General features: G+C 41.0%; 1 protein-coding gene and 1 long non-coding RNA gene across 2 annotated transcripts in view; one reads left to right on the top strand and one right to left on the bottom strand.

Moving 5' to 3' along the window:
• The window catches only part of LOC128330438 (uncharacterized), a 65,351-nt gene extending 57,018 nt beyond the window's left edge, over positions 1–8,333 (top strand). Inside the window, exons 2-4 of the long non-coding RNA XR_008310092.1 lie at positions 3,265–3,407; positions 3,576–3,694; positions 6,544–8,333. This is a non-coding gene — a long non-coding RNA (uncharacterized LOC128330438). The remainder of the gene's footprint in view (positions 1–3,264; positions 3,408–3,575; positions 3,695–6,543) is intronic.
• NEK10 (NIMA related kinase 10) overlaps positions 1–14,091 on the bottom strand; it is a 192,594-nt gene that overhangs the window by 10,292 nt on the left and 168,211 nt on the right. Inside the window, exons 33-34 of the mRNA XM_053263336.1 lie at positions 8,625–8,735; positions 2,948–3,056 (exon numbers count right to left, since the gene is read on the bottom strand). Coding sequence (XP_053119311.1) covers positions 2,948–3,056; positions 8,625–8,735 — 220 coding nt within the window. The remainder of the gene's footprint in view (positions 1–2,947; positions 3,057–8,624; positions 8,736–14,091) is intronic.

The following is a 14,091-nucleotide window of genomic DNA, read 5'->3' as shown; positions in this document are numbered from 1 at the left end:
GGAGAGAGGGCATGCCCTCAGGTCCTTCCAGTGGCATCTGGTGCACCACTGTGCGAAACAGGATGCTGGACTAGATGGGCCTTGGGCCTGTTCTTATGTTCTTATTAGATTTCTGAAACAGAAGTGGGGGGGAACCACTTTTCTATAGGAGGGCTTGCCCCCACATGCCGCTCCCCAGATTTGTTCTTGAAACAAACACACTTCACATGAGGAGCAGGAAAATAACATATAACTGTGAAACATACCAAGCAAAAACAGTAGTTTGGATGACATACTTACATAATACACAGACCTTTCAAAATTCTATTTTGACAGAACCACTTCTGTTAACATGATTTATTTCCCAGCTTACATAGGCTCATTACAAAATTAATCAATCTCCTCCTTGCTGTTCTGCCTTCCTCCTGTCTCTCCCCTCTCTGGATAATTCAGAATGCTCCTGTTAACATATTTTTTTCTAGTTTTGCTAGGACCATTTCACTCTTTTTGAGAAGGCTTTACAGTGCTAACTACTTATTCTATATTTTTGCAGAAATGCTCTGACTATATTCGTCAGGAGTTTTTGACTCCTGAGGATGTGGACAAGCCGCTTGGAATTGTGCAGCCTACCGCCTTGTCCCACATGGCGGATACTATTTTGTGTGTGTGTGTGTGTGGGGGGGTGTTCTAGAAGGCCTGGCAGATATTATAAATGCTTCTATGAGGAAGGGCAGGATGCCTCCCTGTCTTAAGGAGGCAGTCATTAGACCTCTTCTGAAGAAGCATGCATTATATCCCTCAGCGTTAAGCAACTATAGGCCTGTCTTCAACCTGCCATGGCTGGGCAAGGTAACTGAGAGGGTTGTGGCCTCCCAGCTCCAGACAGTATTGGAGGAAACTGATTATCTAGACCAGGGATTCTCAACATTGGGTCCCCAGTGGCCTTTGGTTGGGGATTATGGGAGTTGAAGTCCAATAACATTTGGGGACCCAATGTTGAGAATCTCTGGTCTAGACCCATTTCAAACTGGCTTTTGGGTGGGCTATGGGGTGGAGACTGCTTTGGTCTGCCTGATGGATAATCTCCAATTAGGAATGGACAGAGGGAGTGAGACTCTGTTGGTCCATTTGGATCTCTCGACCATAGGCTTTCAATACTATCGACCATAGTATCCTTCTGGAGCATCTGAGAGGGATGGGAGGCATTGCTTTGCAGTGGTTCCACTCCTACCTTTATGGCAGATTGCAGATGGTGAGACTGTTGCTTTTCAAAATGTGAACTTTTATATGACTTCCCTTGGGACCCCATACTGTCTGCAATGCTTTTTAACATCTATATGAAACTGCTGGTAGAGATCATTAGGAGATTTGGTGCAGGGTGTTATCAGTATGCTGATGATACCCAAATCTATTTCTCCATGTCACCATCATCAAGTGAAGGCATAGCCTCCCTGCCTGGAGGCAATGATGGGCTGAATGAGGGATAAACAGACTTAATCCAAATAAGACAGAGATACTTATGGTGCGGAGTTGGAACTCGGGAGACAATTTGAGAGGTTGGTTCTGGATGAGGTCACAGTTCCCCAGAAGGAAGGACCTGGGAGTACTTCTGGATCCAAATATCTCCCTGGTGTCTCAGGTTGAGACAGTGGCCAGAGGTGCTTTCTATCAGCTTTGGTTGATATGCCAGCTGTGTCCATTTCTTGAAATAAACAACTTCAGAACAATAGTACATATGCTGGTTGTAACCTCCAGACTTGACTACTGCAATGCACTCTGTGTGAGGCTGCCTTTGTACATAATACGGAAACTGCAGTTGGTACAGAATGTGGCAGCCAGGCTGGTCTCTGGGTCATCTCAGTGATACCATATCACTCCTATATTACAAGAACTATGCTGGCTACTGATAAGTTTCTGGGCAAACTACAAGGTGCTGGTTATAACCTAAAGTGCCTCAAACAGCTTAGTTCCTGGGTATTTAAGAGAACATCTTCTTTGCCATGAGGCACATCAACCATTGAGATCAACTGGAGAGGTTTGTCTGCAGTTGCCACCAGCTCATCTGGTGGCCATGCAAGGATGGGCCTTTTCTGTAGCTGTCCTGAGACTCTGGAATGCACTCTCTACTGAAATGACTCTGGAATGCCTCCAGGGTGCAATTCGAACCAGGGTGGTTCGATGGTTCAAATTCGAACCAAACCAGACATCAGGTTCGAGCTGCAGGTTCGAATTCGAACCAAACAGGGGGTGGTTCGATTCGAACTGGTTCAAACTGGTTTGAACCTCCAAAAGTGGGTGGGGTGGTATCAAGCACCCATGGGTACCTACCACCCAAGCCCCAAAGCAATTGGACATTTGTACGATTTTTAATGAATTTTTGAAGTTTATTTTAATTTTTTTTTCATAGGGTATAATGGGACCCGAACCAGCCCATTATCCCCTATTGTGGAGCACCTAGGGGCACAAACGTGGGGTAGGTGGTAGGCACTCAGGGGTGCCTACCACCCCAAAACCCCCAAGGCAATAGGACACTCCTCCGATTATTGGTGAATTTGGGGTACTGGGTACCCCAGTACCGCAACCAAACCAAGGGGAGGTTTGAGCAAAACCAAAATTGAACCACCCCCTCCAGGTTCGAACTCGAACTGAACCGGGCAAACCGGTTTTGTGCACATCCCTAAATTAGGGAAGCATGGCAACACTCGGTGCAGCATGGGAAGAGCATAAAGATGACCATCTCCCCATAGAAACACCATGTGGAAAGGGTTTAAGGAGAAATCATGCTGTAAGTGATCATCTGTTCTTACCCTATATGTCTTATAGACTCATGTCTCTTCAGTATTCTATACCTCACTGGAGCTAAAGACATGTCTAGTCGTAGTAGTAATTTGTCTTCACTGAGTATTGACAATGTCAACAGTATAAGTCAATGGAAAAGTCTGAGCATCATGACTTTTGCTAGACTCACCTGGTCTGTCATCTGGGACCAACATATTTCCTCCTGAAGAGTGATGCAACAAGTGGCAATCTGCAGTGAAAAGGTTAGGCTCGATAAGCTCTGGAGAACCTTGGAGAAGCTGCAAAAAAGCAAAAACATGAATATAATGCCTTTTTGCCTTGATACATTTGGTCACAGATAGCAAGACCTGACCTAAATGTCTACAGTAGAGGAGCTAGTCAAATAGAGTGTAGGTAACTTGCTCAGAATAACCACATAGTATTCTATGAAGAATCAGAAGACCAAAACTAATTTGCATGCAAATCATTAAATAATTTGTATTTTAGTATGAGCAGCAGGCCCGCATTAAGAAGTGGCACAACGTTCTAGGGAGGAACAGAATCCCAAGACAGATGGAGCCTTCTTCCCACCAGCTGCTGCACTGAATGCCCCCAACAGAGGATCCAATGTAAAACAATAAGTATTTCTGGTAGGAAATCTTCTTCCACTTGCCCATCATCCCAACCTGATTTGGGAAGAGTTAATCTTTTGTTTTAATGACATTTCCCTGTGTAGGATTTAATTAATTTAGAAGAGATTAATGTCTTGTTCTATTCATCTTCTAATGCCAGTATTCTATTAATATTCCAACTCACAGATGCTTGCACACAATAGCAGACTGCATGCATACAACTGGATGCAAGAATCGCTGCATGCTCACCTATAGAACAGATTGTTGGTCTTGGGTTTGAGGATCCAGAAAGTTGAGAAGAGGGGGTAAGCTCTAAAGTTCTGAGAAACGATGTGATTGATGCAAACTGAGAATGATGCACCTTTTATAATAGTCCATGGTCTTGTTATTCTGGAGCTGCAATCCTAAATAGTTCTGTGGCTCGGTTTTGAAAAAGAGGGAACTGCTTGATGGAGTGTGAACGAATGTGTGTTTATATACTTTGTTTAAAATGCAGTTGCATCAGAAGCTGTTTAAAAAAACTAGCTGACATCCTCACTAATGATGAGGCACACTGTGCAGTGTTTAGTAATCCAGAGTCAGGTTGCATGTTGGGGGACAATTTTTATCAGTCCCCCAGAATTACTCTTTGTGGCCCAGAAGTAGGTTCCTGAGGGCTGTAGGACCCTCAGGGACCAACTTCTGTATTGCATGGAGCACTTCCAGTGAGGTGGGAGATCAGTTAGTATTGTCCCCAGATGCATACAACACAGATTACTAGACACTGCAGAGGTGCTTTGCATACTGTGTCTCTGCACCATTAGTGAGGATATTCCCTTTGGTAAAGGAAAAAAAATCACTAAAATGATTCAATCTGACAAATATTTAACATTTTGGAAAGTGCACAGATTTAGAAATATGAAACTGCTCTAAGGTAAAGGTCAGCTTATAACTGAAGGGGAAAATACAGAACAAATTTCTGGTTAGGGGACAATTCACAGGGAACCAATGTCCCCTCACCTATACAACATTATCTATATAGTTTCATATTAAACATGAAAAAATTGGATGTATTTTATTTTAAAAAACACCTTCCTCTCACTCACACACACACACACACACACACACACACACACACACACACCCCGGTCTTCAAAGTCATGAGAAGACAAAAACAAGAAGATGGGCCCTTTCAAAACCTGCCTTTATATTTCTATTATGCACCTGCATTGCCAAACTGGTCTCTGAAACCATGAGGACTAAAAAACAATCCTCCTTTTCTTCAAAAACATAACTAAAAGTTGTTGGGATCTTCGCAAGATAGATGAGCCATATATGCTAACCACCTCTTACATTCTCCTCTATGCAGTCAGGTACCAAATAAGGTTGTCCGTAATGCTTGCTTGAAATGCGTTAAAATACAGGGTCCCATGAGAACAGGAAAAGAAAATGTATCTCAAATCTACTGAACAAATACAGTACACTGAATTCCTAATGTTAAGACTCAGTGTCTATATGCAAGTACTGGTCTGATTTTTACCACAGCATAGTGCTCAGCAGGACTCACTGACATTTGTGCAATTCCAGCCATTTTGATCCCCCCCGGATGCTCCATCCTTTTCTAAGTTGCTTAGAAAAGCGACAACTGTCACACCAGATAAAATAAGGAAAAATTTCTAATCCTCAAAGTGACAGGTACTCATCCAAGCACTGGACAGCCTCAGCCAGATGAATAGATTTCAGCAAATTTAAATTGGTAGAAGGTTTTCATATTATACACTATCAGCTTCAATTTACAGTTTTGAGTTAAAGGCAGTATTCTGTCATTTTTAGTTACAGAATTAAAAGTTCACAGCTGAGATGCTGCTGTTCCATTTCAATGTTACTTGTGGGTTGGTATTTAGCCCAGGCAGGAGAGCAAAGTGCTGGAGGTGCACCTGTTTTTCTTTATGGATCCACTCAGGGAAACTTCTGCTCATCGCTATTATGCCTAAACAAAAGAATTCCCAGGTGAACTGTTTTCATTAATTTGTAAACCAGGCACACCAAAATAAGAATAGAATAATGAAAATAATGTGTGGAATATTAGAGCTATAAATATCATTCATACACCAAGAACTAAAACTATTTTTTCTAACTTTTCAAGGCAAAACAAGCCATTTGCCAGATTACTTCTATGCCACCACTCCCAAGATGGAGTGTACATTTCGTATAAGAACATTATAATGTCTTATATAGACTTTAATTTCCTTCTAGCAGACACTGTTACTGAGGAGAAGAAAACATGCACATGAGCCTCAAAATAAATTCACTGAAAAATAAATGAGTAAAAATATTGTTACAGATGCTGGGAGTGGGGGGTTCTTTGTTAGGCAGATGGCTGGCCAATAATCTAGGGTGATCTGTTGAATTTTTTTAATCAATGGAAGCCAATGACAGGAAATATTATCCTGCTAGCTGGGAATCTCTGTCCAATCTTGCATGTAATAAGAACAGCCCTGTGGATTAGGCCCAAGACCTATCTAGTCCAGCATCTTGTTTCACACAGTGGCCATCAGATACCTCTGAGAACACAGTCGTGAGGGCTTGCATTGAGAGATGGACAAAAGTTGTTAAATTGTGTACCCTCCTCATCAGTCCTGTGCTGGGGTCACATGTCACAGGTCATATAACCATGTGCATAAGTGGATCCACAGTGACATCCAACCATGTTCTATGTACCCAGAGGGCAGATCTGATTTCCTTTTCATTTGTTGCACCATGTAGTGGGGTTCCGTAGGGACTCCTATTACTGCTGCATATATGATTGTTAGATTCCATTGCCTGCTTATTGATTCATATAGTAGATTACATAGTAATTCTGAGATATCTGTTACCAACCAACCAACCAAAAGGCAGGCTAATGCTGGAGTTTCAGTTAATTCAATATTTCCAAAAGTTTTTGTTAAAAAGATTTGTTCACCACCACAGTAGAGGTACCCATAAAACCACTTTATCCTAATTACTTAAGACTGTTTTTCATGCCTAAATGCAGGCAAGTGTTGACACTACATTACTTTGCCATCCCTTCAGCAATTTTATAGGGGAGATACCATAGTTATGCAAACCATCCTTGTCCTTGTGGAGTTGAGGAATTAGAATTGTATCTCATGTTATTACATCGTATTTTTTACAGATATGAAAGAGCAAGACATATAACATCAGATTACTTCATTTCCAAGGAGGCCACTTGAATGGTATACAGACTTCCTGGTTATGGATTCTCAACCTCGTGTTATGGACACAGTTGCAATGCTTACATTTTTAGTTATTAAGATTTGTAATTTTTTAATAAATAATTTTGAATCAATAGAAGTTATAAGGTTGTTTATAACCATTTAATATTTGTTGGTTATATTTAATGCAATTATGTTTTACTTCTCCAGCTATTGCAGTCTCTTTGTCTTTTATGATTTTAATTATATTATTCATGGGACTGTTCATCTGTTTTTAGGTTTGTAAAATGAAAATCTGCAGACCATCAATAAACATGATTCTGATTCTACAGCATTTCCCCAAAGCCATGAAAAAATGTTTATATGGGCCTTTGGTGGCTGGGGATAAATACAGGTGAAGTGTAATTGTATGAACTGTGTAAGTGTTTGTGCTGATTGTATGTGCCATTACTGGCCTTGAGTTTGAGAAGAAAGAATAAAGAAACATGGCTAAAATACAGTTGAAGTTGCCACCATCTGTTGGGACAACTGGATACATGCTCAGTATGCAGTAAGATCTAATGTGGTGTTGGTGTCTTTTGGGACTTGCTTTGTAGACGCAGAAAAACAATGTCCCAACATCTCTAAACTTACCCACAAATATATTTTCTGCACTGGACAGTATCCAAAATGTCATTTATAAAAAGATGTACATCTTGTGATGCTTGCAAGAAAGTGATAGCTGGAAAGCAATGAGCTGAATTAGGGCCTGCTGAGCTATTAGGGCTATAAGATTATCTAGCACTGAAACACATTTGGACAGCTTCAGTGCTTTCTGAGCAGACTGAGGAAGAAATGTTTAAAGCGGGGAAAGCGTTAACTTTAATGTCTAAAGGTTAAGGATTCCCAACCCCTGAATATATCATCCTTTCCTTTTGTCTTCTCACCCCTTCTGATGCTCTGTTCTGCTCAAGATCACCTTCTACTGTTACCCTAGACCAGTGATCTGTTTTTCAAGCAAGGGTTACTTTGCCCAAAAAAACTTTAGTGTGAGAGCCATTTCCGACTGTGCTGACCTTTGCACAGTACTGCGCTTTTCTCAGTGCTGGGAGGGCCCTTTAAGCTCTTAGGAGCTCTATGGGGAAAGTGCTGGGAATGGCTGCACTTCCCAGCACTCGGTACACACCTTCTAATACTGTGCAAGGGCTCAAGAGAGTTCTTTCCCTTAAAGGAGGCCCCTGGCAGGTGCTGGGCAAACCACAACACTGTACAGTGAGAATGATAGTCTCCACTGGGTGTTAGGGGGACTGTGCAGAGTATTTAACTTCAGCCAAAGCTTCACACAGGCCCAATAGTCAGGGGGGTGCACTTAGGGTTTATGCCACTGGCCTCAGGGCCTTAACTTTGCTCTAGAAAGGTGGACAGGTCTGCTTCTGTGAAAGTGAAAATGGGGCAACATCTACATTAAAAAACAATGCAATCATTTTCTTCCAAAAATATTATTCACAACAAAAAGTATTTCCAGTAAATAAAGTTTAGAATAATCTGTGTTGAAGATTTGATCTTTTGAAATTTAGTTTTTGAATCTTTACTTTTTAGTTTCCCAATTACATCCATGAAAGGAATAAAAAAATTCTGATCTCCAATGAGGATGGCTTTATGTTTCAATTTATTAACAGCTGGAAGGTTTATCTCCTATTTTATGTGCATCAATATTATGGAAAGATGAAAATGGGGAAAAAAACCATATTGCATATAATTGCTTACCCCCTGAATGTTTTTATAGTTATAAAACTAAGGTGAGTTGCTATTTATTCTTAATTTTTCACTATAAAGTCATTCATTCAAATTAAATTTAAATAATTTTCAAAAACTACCATCTTCATGCTTTTGGTGGGTTAACCTTGAGCAAGCATTTTTCACAAATAAAAAAATGTGAATACAGATCATCTTTCTTACTCCTGAAAACTACTTCCCTACAACCCCTCTACATTTGTGGTCCACATTTCAAATAATTGAAAAAATCATTACCACCCTGGGAGTGATCTGCAAAATACTCCACCTTATTAATTTCAGATTTCAAATTACACGGATTGCTCTGCTGACTGAATAGGGATTTCTTGAATCTCTCAATGACTCTTCTTTTCAAGTTGCAGTGCAAAGTTGGTGGAAGCTGTTGGAGGATGTAGAAACAGTTAGTACTGCTGTTTGTACTCTTTAAATCATAAAGTATTAAGAGAAATAGGAAATTATTAACAACTGCTATTAACAGAGCAGCAAGTAAACAGCATCTACAATTTTACTTTTAGGTGGGGGGAATTACCAACATTACTAGTTGAAATTCATATAGCACTTCAGATAATTAAAAGCACTTTTTAGACATTAACTCAGTTAATTCTACAACAAACTTGTAGGACAGTTTAGTATTATCATCCCCACATTGCAGTTGCAGGGCTCAAACTGAGAAGCAGTGCCTTGACTGAGGCAGCCTAATACGTCCATGGCAAAAGCAAAATGCAAACGGGGGACTTCCCGATTCATATTCTTCACACTATTCCACAATGGTAGGGGCAATGGAAAAGGCTGTGAGGTGCTGTGGTGGCTGTGTAGGTATTCTAGAGATATTGGGATGTGTACAGTGTAAAAATGTATTTGCAGCATTATAAAATTCCTGTCTTCAAGTGGTGGCTGAACGGTGATTTGGGGTGCTTCTACCTATGGAAGCAGCTTTTATTTTAGCTGCCTTTTATCGTGGGTTGTTTTAATACATTGTTATGATCTTTAAGTGGTTACTTTTCATTGTAAACCACTTTGGGTTACCTTTGACAAGAAAGGCAAAATATAAACCTTTTAAAATAAATAAATAAAAACCAATAAGCTTCTTCTTTACTCATTCTTTTGTGATGTGCTCTGCCCATCGCTACCCCCTCATGACTGGAATTCTCTCCCCTCCAGCCCCACCCCACCCCACCCCACCCCTGTATTCTTCTGTTCTGTTTCTTCCTTCAAGCCCTTCCTCAGAAACCAACTGTAGGCCTTTTGCCTTAACCCCTTAGCTCTCAATCCCAACGGATAGAGAAGCTCTTTACAAACACCCTTCACTGTCTTTCAGTGACATGAAGTACACATGGGGTGTGTGGCTTCATGGCAGCACGCTTCACCCGTGAATGTTCCTTAGAATGTCTGTAGAGATCTCATACAGCCAACTATATGTGCAGAGGACTCTTCACATAACTAGGAAGCTGAGGCAATCTGCAGGCATTCCCATGAATGTGTCTAGGTCAGGAAGGGTCTTCCCCACAATGCTGCACCTTTATATGCACAATGTAAGGGCTTTCATGGAACTACATTTGCTCATACCCTGTTACTCTTGCACCCCTTCCTTCTAATGCCTTCCTCAGTGACTAAATTTGGATTGCAAACACATTGGGACAAGCAACAATCTTTTTTTTATATAAGGCAAGTAGGTATAGTACCATGCACAAGAATGATGCCCAGTCAATCAATCAATTCCTTTATTACGATCACAGACCAGCACAGATGCCCAGTCAGGATTTTAGAAATCGCAGCCTTATTTCATTCATTTCTTTATTGATTAAAGATTTACTTGCAGATTAAAACACATGTCAGCTAACTGGGAAAGTCACAGACCTTGCTCAACAGACTGGTTCTGCACATTAAAAATATTCTTGCTTCAGCAAAGCAATATGGAGTCTATTTTTTTTACAAGTATTCATGATGTCAACAATTTCAACTATTAAGTCTTTCTGAACAGGAAATACTGTAATTGATTGCTACACACAGATTCATATCAGTTTCTATCATTTTAGGGCTGTTCGAATCCCCGCTGTTATGTTTCCCAGTCTATGGTAAACGGTTTCTATCATGTGTACCTTTGCAGGAAGATAAGGCAATCTCAGTTCGCCCAGAAACATGAACTCCTGGCTTACACATGATTGGAAGCACATGTCTCATTTGCAATTAGGAGTGATTGGAAACAAGTTTCATGTGCAATACAAAAGCATTTCACTTTCAGGTATACATGCAAAACATGTTGGGGATACACTCTACAAACTTAACTTTAATCTGCACTAGGAAACTGAAATTAAGATTCGTGCCTAAGGATCAGGGAAGTTCTACTAGTACAAGAGCTCAGCCCAGGCATCTGTTTTCAGTGTCAATGCCCTGAAAAATCTAAGGACTGGGTATAAGAAAGTGGCTGAGCAGGGACATGTCACCATTGAGCTAATGACAGGGAATTCCACACATCAGAGATTAGGGGCAATGGCTTCCAGATAGACTTGAGCCCTACTTTCTCTGCTGGTGTAGTGGCACTGTGGAAGATTGGAGAGGAATTTAGTGGTGTAATCCATTTCTGCCCTCTACACATGATATATTGCTTATAGTTATACATTTCTGCATATATTGCTTAGGATAAGTTCTAGGCCTTTCTCTTTGGGCTTTTCCTAGAAGGCATGAGCGACCCTGCCTCTCACAGACCAGGTGCAGACTAGATGTTTATATCTGGCCAAGTAGTTCAGCTAGACCTTGGCGATATTTCCCAAAATAATTAGGAAGGATCAGAGGCTTTGCCCAACACACAGATAGTGCTTCCCAAAACATCTAGGGAAGATGAATCAGGCTGTGCCCAGGATTGGAATGCACTTGGCATCCAATCACACACTTGCTGATAAGAAAGCCCATCACCCACTTTGTCCCGTTAGATGAAAGGAATAAAGTACTCAAATTTTACACACATACAGTTGATGGGGAGGGGGCTTACAGCCTTTTCCAAGGGCTGTTCAAAGGTATAAAAAAGGCACACAGACACCCTAAAGTTGGGAGTTCTGTGTAGGTCGATGAAGCCATGGCCGAAGCTGAACACCAGAACGGGCACTGAGGTGTCTTTCCTTCTGTTGAGTGGACTTCCCACGGACAAGGTCCCCAGCAGGGGTCAGGGACGTATGACTGTTCTTTAATCTGTAATCTTTTCTTTATTCTATGATTCTCTTTTGATTTATTACTTAGTTTCATTTCATCTGTAATCCTCTTTAAACTATTATTGAGCTTTGCTTAATAAAACCTCTGTTAGCATTCCACACTGGTTTGGACCTATTGTCTGTGAATCCCAAACAACCTGTTGCACATCGGCTGGCCACTAGTGGCAATACAGCTGGTCTTCCACTTGTCTCACCTCTTATCCAGCACTCTGCTGGAAAAACAATCTATTTGCCTCAGTGTTACAACACCTCTCTTGAAATCTCTGCACTGGCTTCTTGTCCATTCCCAGATCCTGCACAAGCCTCTCATTCTCACCTTCAAAACCCTGCACGGTTTTGCCATTCTCTCTCTCTCTCTCTTATTATACTGGCACAGTAGTGCCAGCATAGTTAAGATGAAGAGTTGTTAAATGTTCTACTATTAAAAGCCCTGAACATTCTATTGGTTATAGAACTGGAGCCATTTGTCAAATTTGCATGACTACTAGGTTGCAAGCGACACCTACACTCTAAGTATTTCAGCTCAAGATTAGACTGCATCAGACAGAAATTCAAAAGGTGCAGCTTCCCCAGTCACTTGCTAGAAGCCCCAGATGAATTTCTGCTTGGTGCATCTCTGCAAGGCACAGTGCTTCCCCAAAATGCCACCTGCATAGCAAGTGTTCAGCCAGAAATTCAACAAGTCCCCAATCTAGCCGCAACTCCCTATAGACACACCTGATGAATTTCTTTCTGGTGCATTCTGTCCAATGCTCTATGAGCTTTACCCAAATGCTATGTACTATAGCAAGGTTTGGAACCTTTGCTCAAGAGTAGACTCCATGCCCTTAATCATAAAAAAAATCTTGCATCCTTTCTTGTGAGTAGATCCTCAACCTTACTTGAGAGTACAACTTCCATTTTTACTCACCAGTAGATCAACATTGCTCATGAGTAGACCTGAACTTAATTGTGGGGCTTAGTTACAGGTAAACATCACATCTTACTCAGGAGCAGACCATCAGTCTTATTCAGGACCTGATCCTCAAACTTAAAACTTGAGTAGACAATGCTTTCTTGTTCATGAGCAACACCTCAACCTCACATGTAGGGCTATTCTTGAGGGATGCAAGGTTTACTTGTAAGAATCTACCTGCAAGTAAGGGTGTGGTCTACTTGTGAGTTTATGCACCATTGTGCATCCCTACTGATGAGTAAATCCTCAATGTTACCCACAAAGGTGGGGTCTACTCTCAAGTAAGTTTGATAGTCTACTGGTAAGAATGGAACGTCTTCTAATCACAAGTTAGGGTTAGGGTCAAGATGTAAGCAAGGGTGCAAAGTTTCCTTGGGAGTAAGATTGTGGGTCTGCACATGAGTAAGGTCTTGTAAGTAAATGTAAAGGCTACTCATGAGTAAAGGTGTGGGTTCATGACTCCTCATTGCTAAAACAGTATTATATATGAGACTACAAAGTCTTTACAGTTTATAAGGCGCAGAAGTTAAGATGGGCACCTTAACTTGCAATTTCCACTCTTTTAGAGCATGAGTGAAAATTGAAAACATCTTAGCTGTCATCTTAAACCAAAGCTTTTTGAATGACAGTATATTCTTGTCTGTGACCTTTGTTCATCCAGCTCCACCACTCACAGTGGTCCAAAGGTATGCTGTAACCTCCAACAACTCCAACCTTTCTCCTTTACTGCCATTATGATTAGAACTGCCTCCCAAAATGCCTCCACAATGCAATTTATTCTATTTCCTTTAAATCCCTCCTTAAAGTCCACCTTTTCCATGATGCTTTTGGCCCAACATCCTCGCCCACGAACTCTGATGTAACCAAGCTGAAGAAGTGTATGTAAAATAGCAGCACATTTGTTCCCATTTTACTACTAGCTACCCTTCCTCTTTTGTCTCCCATGTGTCAGTTTGAGATTGTGAGCCCTTTGGGGAAGGGACCTGTTTTCCAGTTCTTCATAAAGTTCTATGCACATAGATGGCATAATAAAAATAGCAGAAGCTATGTTTTCGATTGGATGAGAGGCTCCCTACATCCTTCAGTCACTTTAGAATATTTGTCAACTAGACCCTAAACATCCAAAGCCAAGATATGGTAGGAAAATAAGCTGTGTGATCATACTGAGGCTCTTGGTAGCAAACAAAGGGTCTGGGAGGTCAGTTGTCTGTAAAGGAAACTGGGCAAAGTTGCCTCACTACTGGTGCTTCATTCCTACTTTAGTTTTCAGGGACTCAGATGTTAGATGAGTGGAAATAAGGTAAGAGGTTTACATAATCATTTTTTAAAAAGCTTACATGATTTTTCTCAGATCCGAATGAAACCTGTTGCCATGGAAACTGAATGGGAAAGGCTGCTGGTAGCCAAGTATTAACAATGAGAATTCTCCCCTTATGAACTTCAGCTTCTGCTTGTTAGAGAAGATCTGCAACTGATAGCTTTAAATAAACATCCTACATATTTCAGAGTGTCCCACTTCTTGTCAGCAGAGACTACAGAAAGGCAGGGAATCATTGGAAGGTTCAATGGTGACT

Source organism: Hemicordylus capensis, chromosome 6 (assembly GCF_027244095.1).
Source record: "Hemicordylus capensis ecotype Gifberg chromosome 6, rHemCap1.1.pri, whole genome shotgun sequence".
NCBI lineage: Eukaryota > Metazoa > Chordata > Lepidosauria > Squamata > Cordylidae > Hemicordylus > Hemicordylus capensis.
The sequence above is the reverse complement of the archived record's forward strand: the minus strand, read 5'-3'. Positions and strand labels throughout refer to the sequence as shown.